This window comes from Rousettus aegyptiacus, unplaced genomic scaffold (assembly GCF_014176215.1).
Source record: "Rousettus aegyptiacus isolate mRouAeg1 unplaced genomic scaffold, mRouAeg1.p scaffold_m13_p_13, whole genome shotgun sequence".
Classification (NCBI taxonomy): domain Eukaryota; kingdom Metazoa; phylum Chordata; class Mammalia; order Chiroptera; family Pteropodidae; genus Rousettus; species Rousettus aegyptiacus.
The window spans coordinates 4,185,368-4,198,787 of NW_023416288.1; the positions used below are offsets into that span (position 1 = coordinate 4,185,368).

General features: G+C 35.6%; 1 protein-coding gene across 2 annotated transcripts in view; it reads left to right on the forward strand.

Moving 5' to 3' along the window:
• Positions 1-13,420, forward strand: part of RELN (reelin) — a 456,216-nt gene that overhangs the window by 374,745 nt on the left and 68,051 nt on the right. For both annotated transcript variants that reach the window (XM_016145914.2, XM_016145915.2), the window contains exons 32-38: positions 1,737-1,895; positions 2,081-2,269; positions 2,818-3,091; positions 5,575-5,715; positions 5,821-5,998; positions 10,821-10,905; positions 11,731-11,913. In XM_016145914.2, coding sequence (XP_016001400.2) covers positions 1,737-1,895; positions 2,081-2,269; positions 2,818-3,091; positions 5,575-5,715; positions 5,821-5,998; positions 10,821-10,905; positions 11,731-11,913 — 1,209 coding nt within the window. The remainder of the gene's footprint in view (positions 1-1,736; positions 1,896-2,080; positions 2,270-2,817; positions 3,092-5,574; positions 5,716-5,820; positions 5,999-10,820; positions 10,906-11,730; positions 11,914-13,420) is intronic.

The following is a 13,420-nucleotide window of genomic DNA, read 5'->3' on the forward strand; positions in this document are numbered from 1 at the left end:
ACCAATCTACCTTCTGAATAACTTACCCAAGATAACTAAATTATTCATTCTCTCCCTCCTTCCCTCTTTCTTTCCCTCCCTCCTGCCCTCCTTCCATGTCTGTCTGTCTGTCTATCTGTCTGTCTGTCTGTCTCCCTCTCTCTCTCTCTCTCTCTTAACCAAAAATCACATTCAAAAACCATAGGACATATTTTAAGTAAACATGAAGGGTTAGAGACTAGAGTTTTCCCAGATGGCTCATCAACTTGATTAAATAGTAGAAACAGCTTAACTTTAATTTTCTTCATGACGGTGGTGTGACTCTCCCTTCTCCAGAGCATGGGACTTACTTCTACCCACTAAACCGCTAACTGCCCATTCTATACCTATATACAGCATACTATCTTCCCAAAGAGTTTTTATTCTTTGAGCCATTTTTATCCTCTTATTTAAAATTATGGTATCTTCTATTTTAAATATGGTAGGATTAATTATCCTAGAATTTCTAATTGTTTGCATATTTGTCGTTCCTGGCATCATCCCCTGTTAGATGTATTGATAATAATTCCATGTGCCCTAAAAGGCTTTCTTTATATTTTATTATAAAATTTCTTTAAACTTAATTTTAGTAAACTTTTTGTTATCCAGCATTAAAGGGATTGAGATAGTCTGGTCAGTTAATGGGAAATTAAAAAGTTATTACATGTACCATGACTTAAAATTTTCCACAAAGATTAGAATATAATAAAATTAATATAACAAATTCAACTTCACTGAACATAATTTCTGTGACTACTCAGAAAGTAATTCAGTATCCCCAGCAGTAATTATGAATATGCAATGCCAATCTTAGGAACAGTTATAAAATAGACAATAAGATAGATGCCAAGAAAGCCCTGTGCCCCACCCATCAAAACAAATATATATCTCTCCTATTGATTCCCACTATTTCATAATTAGCAATTTTTCCTTTGCATTCAACATTTGTCTTTCCTTGTGTCCTCTTTTAAAATAAAAATGTGTCTGGGAGAAGTAGCAGGGATAGAACATAAGGTCCCTTAAACTTTAATGTGCAAGTCCTTAAATCACATCACTTTAGTGAGAGGCAGAGGGACAATGCAGAGACAGGGTAAGTGAAGGGGGAAAGGGTAACACAGAGAAAGGAAAGTCAAACTAACATTGGAGGAGAGTGAGTTTTCCTGCCTTGCTATTTAATAATTTGGCTACATTCCAACTTCAGTGACCAAGGTCTGACAAAGTGCGAAGTGCCAGTAAAGGATTCTTCTGCTTAGTAGAATTTCGAATTGGTCCTTTCTTATTGTCTGGTGTTTCTGTAGAAGAGAGCACTACTTAATTTTGTGCTGGAAGATTGAGATATTTCTACTGAGATTATAATAATGATATGAGACTTTATAATATTCAGGACAGAATATAAAATTCAAATATGTATCTGGAGTGGATTTTTATGTCCCCCTTACCAACTTACTCATTGCTCATACAAGCTGAGTGGTCTTTAAAAGAGCTTATGTATTTTTTTTCCTCCATTTCCTGGGCATTGGTGCATTAGAAACTGTCAAATTGATGGACTTCAGATCTACTAATTCACTCGTTGGAAGTTAAATGAATGTGCCTTCATTCTCTGAGATGCAATTTAAAGTTTCTGCTGCAGTCTTGCCATTTAAAAAAATACTGTTCGTTGCCCTTTTTTGCCTCCTGGAAAGCTGTCCAAGTAACTGGATTTATGTCTTTTAACTCAGGGCTTGTTGTTCAGTATTCAAATGACAATGGAATACTCTGGCATTTGCTTCGAGAGTTGGACTTCATGTCATTTCTGGAACCACAGATCATTTCCATTGACCTGCCACGGGAGGCGAAGACACCTGCAACGGCTTTTCGATGGTGGCAACCACAACATGGCAAGTTGCTGCTCGCTCCAACTTTACTGGTAGTATTTAGGTCATATAGTGAAAGCCACATTATATTGTATGTTTCTTAATTTGCTGTGAACCTCTAGACAACTTGATTTAAAATCACAGTCACAAAGATATTTATATTACATGTAATGAACCTTCTCTAACAGCCTTTATTCATCTGCTTTCAGGGAAGCATTCATCCCAGTGGGCCTTGGATGATGTCCTTATAGGAATGAATGACAGCTCTCAAACTGGGTTTCAAGACAAATTTGATGGCTCCATAGATTTGCAAGCCAACTGGTACCGAATTCAAGGAGGTCAAGTTGACATTGACTGTCTCTCAATGGATACCGCTTTGATATTCACCGAAAACATAGGTATATATTTTCACCAGATAAAGGGAGAATATTTAATTAAGCACAGGATTAAATTAACTGAAACACAAGAAGAGATTCTGTAATGCAAAACTATATGCATAACTGCATGTGCTACGGGAGGCTCTTAATTTAAAAAAAAAAAAAAAAGTTGTATGGTCCTCTAATATAACTTGGTAAGCCTAAGGATAGTTTTCATTGGAACTGTCTTTCACAGAGCATGTATAATATGACTAAGGTTTCTCAAAGAAGAGAAAAATATATATATCTGAAGACATCTCATGTTTCATAATTCGCAGAATTACAGACTTAAGACTCTATGTTAGCTGTTCTCATGGTAGTAAAGTTTGTCAAGTTAGCAGCCTTCCATATTTCCAAGAGTATGTTAACCAAATAAAAAGACCATGAGATTAAAAGTCAAAGCACATATGAGGCACTAAAGATAAGACATGGTTTTGTTTGCTACTGAAAATGTCCAGGACAAGCATAAATGCCAAATAAGAAAAGAGAGCACAATTATATGCTGCCATTAAACCTTTCCCTTTTTGTAGGAAAACCTCGTTATGCTGAGACCTGGGACTTTCATGTGTCATCATCAACCTTCTTGCAGTTCGAAATGAGCATGGGCTGTAGCAAACCCTTCAGCAACTCCCACAGCATACAGCTCCAGTATTCTCTGAACAATGGCAGGGACTGGCACCTTGTCACTGAAGAATGTGTTCCTCCAACTATTGGCTGCCTGCACTACACAGAAAGTTCAATTTACACCTCGGAAAGATTCCAGAATTGGAAGCGGATCACTGTCTATCTTCCACTCTCCACCATGTGAGAATTGTCATTTGGCTACATATCAGAACTTTAGGTTTCTGTCACCTAATTTGAAAATAATTGTGATTCCACTTAGCAATTCTGTTACTTTCTCATAATAATTATGCATGGAATGTGCCAGGAAAAAAAAGTGCAAGGTACTTTGGGTTGCAATTTTTAAATGTGCTTAGAATCTCCAAAAGTTTTACAAAGCTGAACTTTTCTTTTCTGTTCTGCGTGAAGGCTGCCCACCAGATTCCATTTTTAAACTGTTAAGGATCTTCCCAATCACCAGACTGACATTTCTTCACATAAGTAGTATGTGAAATCATCACATATGGAATTGCTTTGTTTTCTTTTTTGCTCTCAGTACCACAATGAGAATAAAAGGTTGGTTCCTTTGGAAGTCCCATTTGGTTTTACATCTTTCTTCCACTCACCAGCATTTCAGATCACGTTCAAGAGTTGTATTAGGGTTTACAGCAGGTGCCCACTTTTGTGGTTTGGTCGTTTGCATATTTTAGGATCTTTTAGGAACTAAGGTATACTGTGGTGACTGGTGAGAGATTGTGCCATCCAGGACTGCTCCCCAAGATCCCTGCCTCTCCCCTCTACTGCTCTGTTCTGAATTGCAAGCTGGTTAGTCTCTGCAGGCTGCATTTGTTTTCCAGCCTCCTGTATCTGCTGTCTTCCTGATATACTTAGAGAGTGGCAGACATTGGCAAACAGTTGGAGGGTGGAGATAGAGATAAAACAGGGTATTCCTCCCCTCCCTTTCTGCCTCAAGTGTAGCTAGGCCAACTTCAGTGGCTCCAGCTCCCTCTAGATGGCCTTTCATATGACTCTGGCCCTGGGCACCAGCAACAAAGTCTCCTTCCTATATCTATCCAGCTTTGGACTTGAAGTGGCTTCCTGATTTTGCTAAACTGGTTTCCTCACTGGCCCTGTTGGCTTCTCAGCTCTGCCACTAATTGCATCCAATTCCCTGCATTAAATTCTCTCTGTGTTAAATACTTAACAGTGGTTTCTGTTTTCCTAACTCAGTTCTGATTCAGAGATGCACAACCAACTGGAAGGAAAAAAATGCAGGAAACCAAATCGTTTTAGTATTTAATGTAAAATAGTTTCCTATGGACCCCTATAGCTTAAAAAAAATGCTTGCTTATAGCTCATTTATTCGATTTATTTTTATTCAACAAGTATTTCTTGAATCTCTACTGTTTTAGAACTCCGATAAAAAACAAATAAGCTGATGTCAGTGTCCAAATATATTGTTTATGATAACAGGTATCTGAGCAGTTATTTGTGACCTAAAATAATAATAGAGGTAATACTCAGGGATATTGTTGAAACACAGGGGGATACTACCTAACTCAGTTTGGGGAGAATGGAGGGAGCTTCCTAATGGAGCGAATCTCTGAGCTGTTTAAATAAATGAGTAGAACTTACCCAAGTAAAGAGGGCTTGTGGGAGGGCATTTGTAAGCCAAAACACAATCCCAGAGGCAAAAAAAAAAAAAAAAAAAAAAAAAAAAAAAAAAGCCTGAGTTTATGGGGAAATTCAAGGATTCAGTACTGTCAGAGTATAATTATGAAACAAGAAATAGGGGAAGATAAGGCAAGGGAAGAGGGCAGATGAGAGGAGACTATATGTGTCATCTTAAGCAGTTTGGTCTTAACATTGCATGTGTTAGGGAACCATTTGAAGGGTCTAAGCACAGCGGTCATTTGGTTCGATTTCTGTTTTAGAGCCACCATGCTGTCAGCTATGTTTCACTGAAGAACTGTATTGGGAAAACAATAGTACTTGAAATGTTACTATTGAAATCCTACTTCAAGGAGATTGTGTTCCACATTCCAAATTTCTAATGTGCCTCTGCTACATAATCTATTCCTAAATGAGGCACAGCTACTGCTGTTTGTTTAGGCTGCTAATATTTCCGGATAAAGTGGTCTTCTGACAGTATATTCCAAATAACTGATTGTAAATGTAATAAAAGATATGGGAATGTATCATGTCATTCCAGCTCTCACCTTTAGGGACCAATATAGAGGCAGAAGTTCAGTAGTCCTCCCTTTACTATCTCAGAACAGGGACCTCATGTCTGGAACTTTGTGGGATCCCAGCTTTGCCTCATGTTTATCATCCTCGATTCTTCCCCAGTATGAATAGCAGTGAAAGCCTGAAAACAAAAGCTGAAATTCTGTAGTTAGTTCAAACACAATAAATCAATAGTTCAAAATAATTTTCCCATCTCATACATGTGTTCACAGACTCTTGTATAAAAGAAATGGTGAAAAAATTTTTTAAAGCATGCTTTTTTCTCTTCTGTTTGTGGGATAAGAGGAAACCACATCTAAAACTTGGTATAAAAACAAGTGTACTAAAGAAGAGGAAACTGGAACCTGGAGGAGGGCACTCTAAAGCAAAAGGAGAGTTAAAATAAATGTTCTCATGCTGTCAAGGTTGCCTGTCAAACCAAGTGTGTTTCCTTTGGTTAGATCTCCCAGGACCCGGTTCAGGTGGATTCAGGCCAACTACACTGTGGGAAGCGACTCCTGGGCTATTGATAATGTTGTGCTGGCCTCAGGGTGCCCTTGGATGTGCTCAGGACGAGGGATTTGTGATGCTGGACGCTGTGTGTAAGTTAATAAAACTAACAGTTTCTTTTTTGTGATGCAAAAAATAAAAATCGCTTCTTGAGCTCAGGACAAATAATGCCTTTTCTCCTCTCGTTTTTTTCTCAGGTGCGACAGGGGCTTTGGTGGAGCATACTGTGTACCGATCATTCCTCTTCCTGCGATTCTTAAAGATGATTTCAATGGGAACTTACATCCCGACCTTTGGCCTGAAGTGTATGGTGCAGAGAGGGGGAATCTGAATGGTGAAATCATCAAATCTGGAACATCTCTCATTTTTAAAGGGGTCAGATAAGATTCTACTTCACAATGCTACTATGAGATTCCATTCTTCACTCTGCTTCACACACATGCATTGCTGAATCAGTTCAGATGACGTATTATTTTATACATAGTTATCGTCTTCTAGCCCAAACCTTGTTTCCTTTTCTATTCAATATATTTTTTTATGATCATTTAGACACAAAAATTTTACTTCTGCTTTGCTAATCAGCCTTCTTTACTTTCTGCTTTAATTATAGATATAAAAATTATATGTATCCAATTTCTAGAATCTTGACTTCTAGAATGTAGGATTTTATGTGTTATTAAATATGTAACTTAGAATATTTTTTAAATGATTTTATGAAAGGTCTTTGTTTTTTCCTTTTTTCTTTCTCCTCCTGACTATAGAATCATTTAGTGACTTTAGGAAAACCAAACATTTAAGTCAAGTTAAATAGCATTCTCAAACATTGTTATATATTTTTGTATTTCAACCTAGATGGCTGGTTAGAAATCAAGCAATTGTGTGAAACTGTGCTAAGCTGGCACATATTCATATGTGAATACATGCTATATCCTGTCTTTCCCAGCATGGGCAAGTCAGCTAATCTAGGTGTGCAAATGAAATCTTTAATAAAACTCCGCATGTGTTTCTGTACAACCTTAATGATTAACACCTGACACATAGAAAATTAGACACCCTGGAACTTTTTCAATTATAGTTAATAGATGCTGCCTATCATCCTTGTTTGAATTCAGAATTATTCTCAAGTTTTGGATGAGAAAGGAAAAACACTTGGTGGTCTGAGAGATTTAATAAGTCTCTAAAAGTTATGAAGGACCGAAGAAATTGAGGTAGAACATTTCAGAGTAGAAACTTCGGGATTTGGGGGTTGGAGGACTAGTCTTATCTAAATCTTTAGCTCTCGTTACTAGTTGCCCACATCTCATCTGTTTGAAGCAGTTGACAAGACCAAACAAAAAGAAGAAGCCCTATGACTTTCCATGATTCAAATATCTTTACCTGATAAATTTTTAAGCAATAGAATTAACCTGGTCCCTAGATCCTGTAAAGGAAGAAGACACATAGTCTTTTATATTTTCCCTTTAGCCATCCAAATCCAAGAGCAGCCAAGCATTATAATATTAGATACATTATCTGTCAGCCCTGTAAGATGTAGAAAGGGCTCAGTATGCACCATTCAGTAGGTTATAGTTTGACCTCCTGAGGCATTCTTTCGTGAAAAAGAAAATGATGGTCTCTTTTTAATGTTTATAGATTCAGGAACAATATCAGCTATTAAAATAGTTTATTGGATGCAGAAGAATTCCTCACATTTAGCACAAAGGGATTACTGAACCTGGAAAAAGAATGAGAAAAGAAACATATCTATATAAACAGAGTATATGCAACAGCAGGGTTTGACAGATTTGCCATGTAATTATCAATATCAAGTGTTGGACTATAAACAAATATTACAAATATAAAAGATACTCTTATATTACAGATCATACCTACTTTCAACAAAATTGCTCCTATAAGATTCAGTGTAAAATGGTTCCTTTTATGAAACAACTTCCCAAAAATCAAGAGGGAAGAGTAATCATATTCCTTTAGCTTGATGTTAGCAAGCAACATTTTTTAGCTGGATCTATCAGCTACCCAGCTCAAAGCTTTTTCATTACAAGCTGAAGAAGCCACCTTTCCCTATAACCTCAACCTCCACATGGCACCAAGCTCTAAAAATATCCAAGGCTTAATGCTTGTAAGTGTATGAGGGAAAGTGTAAAGACATTGAGAAATGAAGAATAAGCATTGATTAGGTGTCATGGACTAAACAGAGGAGTAAGTTATTAGAATAAATAAAAAACAAAGACTGGAACTATAAGGCTTTTTACATGACAACCTTCAATCCTGGAAGCTTGAATCTGTGCTTTGTAAAGTTCAGGGATGGGTTTAAATGCAGTTGCTTTTTCATACAATAATTCAAATAATTCTCAAATTCTAAATTTAACATTATCTGGACCTCTTCTCCCAGAACCAAAAGATAATTAAGTAAACAAAACACTTGTGACCTATAAAAAATGGAGGAAAATTTCAGAATCTGACATGTCTGCGTTCGAATCCTGCCATCACTGCTTATTAGCTATGTAATCGTCATCAAGCTCCTGTCCCTCTGAGTGTCAATTTTCTTATCTACAACTGGATGATAATAACATGTTTCCCTTTGGAGTGCTTTAAATGAGTAAAGTTCAATTTTAGAATGCAGCATGTTGTAGACACTCAATATATGGTTGCTATTATGAAATTCAATTTAAAATTTTTCAACTATTGATGAATGTGCTCTATAATAAACATAATGAGGAAGAGGAAGAATTTGCTTTGCTTACCTAAAGTTACATTTGGTATTTGTTAATTGGTGATTATGAACTCAGTTGGCAGTATCCACTCAGTATTACACGGCCCTCCACCGCTGAAGAGTCACTCCATTCAGAAGTCACAGATGAGAAACTAAAAGGCCCATTTGGACTTTAGGATATTTGTGTAATGAAATTCTGTTTTACTGGCTGTCACTGCAATCCTGAGTGCACATGGAGAAAACAAGCTATGGAGCTGTCAATCTCAGGCAACCAGAAATAGTTAATTAGCAGAAAAAATTACTAAAGCTAATGTGATCATTTTCCTCCTTTCTTGGCTTCTCTGCATGAGCAGTTATAGCCTAGGCATGAGGATTTGCTTAGTTATGCCTTATTTAACTTGACCAGCTGGAGGGGGTCGTGTCAGCCTGAATGAGAGCCTCCTGGGGCTGTCAGAGTGTGCAAAGGAGTAGAAGTTCCTAAGACTCCTTGGATCCCTGAAAAAGTTACCTATTAGTTCCCAGCTTCCTGCAGGAGCACTTGGCACATTTTCCATCTGTTTTCTTGTTGCTTCTCTCACAGCATGCTGTGATCAAAGGAGGCTATTTTTTAAAAAGGCCTATAGATATGTAATGCTATCATTTTGCACTGCTTTTTATGAAAGTCACAGCAAAGTGTGATTTACAGTTGAGACAATGAAATTATGTCATTCACACATAGGAAGCCATTAAGAAAGGGGAAATTAATCCTCACTTAATATCATACTTAATGGTGAAAAACTGAGAGCCTTCCCTATAAGATCAGGAACAAGCCAATGATGCTCACTCTCACCACTTTTATTCAATATAGTATTGAAGTCCTTAGCTAAAGCAATCAGGCAAGAGGAAGAAATAAAAGGCATCCAAATTGAGAATGAAGAAGTCAAATTGTTACTTTCTGCAGATGACATGATTCTCTGTAGAGAAAACCCTTAAGATGACACAAAAGAAAAAAAACATATTAAAAACAATAAATAAATACAGTAAAATTGGAGGATATAAAAAGTACAAAAACCTGTTGTGTTCCTATACATTAACAATACAAAGAAAAGGAAAGATATTCTGTGTTGATCGATTGGAAGAATAGACATAGTTAATTAAAGTGGCCATATTACCCAAGGCAATATACAGATTTAATACAATCCCTATCAAAATCCCAATGATGTTTTTTAAAGGAATAGAACAAAAAATTCATCTGATTTGTATGGAATCACAAAAGATGAATGGGACTACATCAACTTAACAGCTGCTACCCAGAGAATGAAAACATCAACAAAACAAAGAGCCAACCAACTGAATGGGAAAAGAAATTTGCAAACAAATCCTTTGAGAAGGGGTTGATGTCCAAAATATATAAAGAACTCATGCAACTAAACAACAACAACAAAACAATCCAATTAAAAAGTGGGCAGGGGACCTGAATAGGCATTTCTCCCAAGAAGACATACCAATAGTCAACAAACATATGAAAAGATGGTCAACTTCACTAGCTACTAGGGAAAAGCAGATCAAAACCATAATGTGATACTACCTCACAACTGTTAGAATGGCTATTATCAATAAGAGAAGTAATAGCAAGTGTTGGAGAGATCATGGAGAAAAAAGAACCCTCATACACTACTGGTGGGAATCTAAATTGTACAGTTGCTATGGAAAACAGTATGGAAGTTCCTCAAAAAATTAAGACTAGAATTACTATATGGCCCAGAAATCTCTCTTCTGAGTATTTACCCCAAATTTTTAAAAACATTTAATTGTAAATATTTATGCACCCCAATGTTCGTTGCAGCATTATTCATGGTGGCCAAGACATGGAAACAACCAAAATGCCCTTTGATAGATGATTAGATAAAGATGTGATAGAGATAGATACACAATGGAATATATTACTCAGCCATAAGAAAAGATGAAATACTGCTATTTGCAACATAAATGGATCTTGAGATTATCATGCCAAGTGACATAAGTCAGACAGAAAAAATTGAGAACCATATGATTTCATTTACATGTGCAAGATAAAACTGAACGCAACAAATGAACAAGACAAACAAACAGATATTCATAGACATGAACAACAGTTTAGTGATTACCAGAGGGAAAGCGGGGAGGGGGAGGTAGATAAAGGTAAAGGGGGTCAAATATATGGTGAGAGAAAGAGATTTGACTTTGGGTGGTGACATATAATGCAATATAATATGACATTATTGAATTGTACATTTGAAACCTATATAATTTTATTAACCAATGTCATCCCAATAAACAATTAAAAATGCAAAAGTAAAAAAAGAAAGGGAAATTATTTTTCCTGTTAAACTGGACCAAATATGGCATCTTAATCATTACATGTACATATTTATTATTTAGCTAATACCAGTTGGGTGTATAAAATAAAAGAAAGTAATTTTTCAAATGAAATAAGATTGCTAACATGTCTATTTTTGTTTTCAGGAAGGACTAAGGATGCTTATTTCAAGAGATCTGGACTGTATCAATACCATGTACGTCCAGTTTTCACTTAGCTTTATAGCAAAAGGTAAGTCATCTCTATGGCTATGAGTTTATTATTTCTCTTCAAGAAAATTTTCCCAGGCACAGTTCCTCTTCGATAAAGAAATAATGGGGTCGAAGCCCATAAATTTTATTATATGGAAGAGTTAACATAAATGTGAGTATATAAATATTTACAAATGTTCTTCTATAGTACAAATTCACCTTAGAATAAGGGTAAGGTAACTACTGATTTTATAATAATTTCATATAACTGTAATAATCATACTAGTTCTGTGGTAAATAAATTTATCATAATATCCCTGAGTCTTTTTTCCACAATTACTTTTTAGCTGTAAATTTTTTTAAATTAAAAAATTTTAAATCTGGAAATTTTGAATTTTCTTTTACAGATGTGAATTTAAAAAAGCCCACTCTGTCATTCTGACCTTTCATATAAACTAAATAATTTTATTGACAGATAACGCCATTTGGATAAAGTAAATTCTCACATAGATTTTGTTTTTATCCTGAGATTTAAATGTTTGACCTTTTGTAAAATTGTGGTGTCTGTACACAAAATTTTTTATGTATCATTGCCTAAATGAAGCACAGAAAGATAAGTGTTTTTATCTAAGAAAATGAGGAAGATATTGTATGAAAACCCAAGATTTGGTGTGTGTTTTAAGATATATTCATACAGAAAATCCAACCTGTCATCACTTTAAGTTGCCTCCAAAGCATTTGGACTATAAAGCCTCTATGTGAACATAAGTTGGCTTATGCACTGGTGCCAAAAGAATAGTCTAAGAATATATGTTTCCTCATTTTTATCACGATACATTTTATGCCTGTGTTATCTTCCTTCCAGGTACCCCAGAGAGGTCTCACTCTATTCTATTACAATTCTCCATCAACGGGGGGATCACTTGGCACCTGATGGATGAATTTTACTTCCCTCAAACAACCAACATACTGTTCATTAATGTTCCCTTGCCGTATATTGCCCAAACCAATGCTACAAGATTCAGACTCTGGCAGCCTTATAATAATGGTAAAAATGTACATGCTCTCCTATGATCAGAACTGACTGTGGCATGCTAACATGTTTACTTCTAAGGTGTGGAGGAAGTGTTTAACAACTGAGTAGCTTAGCTATTCATTGCATACATTTTACGTGCTTCACTTTTGAGGAGTCTAAATTAATTTTAATCCTTGTGTATCTTTATCTTCTCTTCCTATTTGACTCGTAAATTCTCTTGATGGTATAAATATAGCTGAATCTTGTCACAGATCTAAGGTTTTTAAAAAATAATACAGCATTACCATTAGGCACTCCTAATGGTAAGAATTATGTATTCCTAAATGAATACATTTAGGAATACATAATTCTTCTTAGTGTGGCATTTCATTAGTGAAATAGAACATTGCAGTAAAATGCCATGACAAAGTGAAAGGGACTTACACCAAGCAGATAGTGCCTTAGATAGATAAAATATTCTCATCACATACACTCGTTTCAGTTGATAAGTTAAAGTGAATGAATAATTTAATAGCATTTTCAAATGGTTAAAGAAAATGATTTTGCAAATTTGTAATGTTTTACTGCATTCTATATTTCTATTAACTGCTGATTATAAAAGACCAGACTCTACCAAATAATGCATTTAATGGCCCTTTAAGCATGGAGATATCATATTAAGCAGGTTCTTTGCAGAGGTAACACAGAAATAGATAATAAAGTGTATTCTATTTTTAAAATTTAACCTGAGCATTTCCTTTATAACTAATAAGTTAAAATAAATACTTTTAACTTGTTGTGAACAGAAAAAAAACGATCTTTTATAATCACCAAATAAAAGTCCAGAAAGAAACACAACCAGTTTCACAATCCAGAGGATATTGTGTTCATGGTATGTTCGGAAGGCTTACCTGAATTTTTTATTGTTTTCAGCAACTGCTTCCAAAACGAGAAAAGAGAAGAAATCTCTCAGAATTAGAACAGTGATGAGATGCAGGGGAGAGAAAGAGGGAGAGGGAATGAAAGAGAGAGAAAAAGAAAAACACACAAAAAGGAAAAGGCAGAGAGACAGAGATGTCTGATTTCATTTAAATCATCAGGTTATTTCTACAGGCTCCTGTTTACAGATTCTTTTTTATATTTTATAAGAATTGTACTAAAGTTGGAATCAGTGAAAAAGCAACGCTGGGAAGTTTGACATTTCTGCTTGGCATGGTTTATTACCTTATTTTCAGCTCAATGCAAACAGTGCTTTGCCAAAGCAGCCTGGAATTGTCCTTCTGATCTACTTAGTATCTTTCTTAAACACCCAGCTTAAGTTGCTGAATCAAATTCTGTGACACCTCAAGGAGTGACTTCGCTAGTTTTCTATATATTCCCACATATCTTTAAATAAACATAGATGCATTATGGAAAACAACATGGAGGTTCCTCAAAAAATTAAGAACTACCATATGACCCAGCAATCTCTCTTCTGGGTATTAACCTCCAAAATTTGAAAACATTTATCTGTAAAGATATTACATCCTAGTGTTTACAG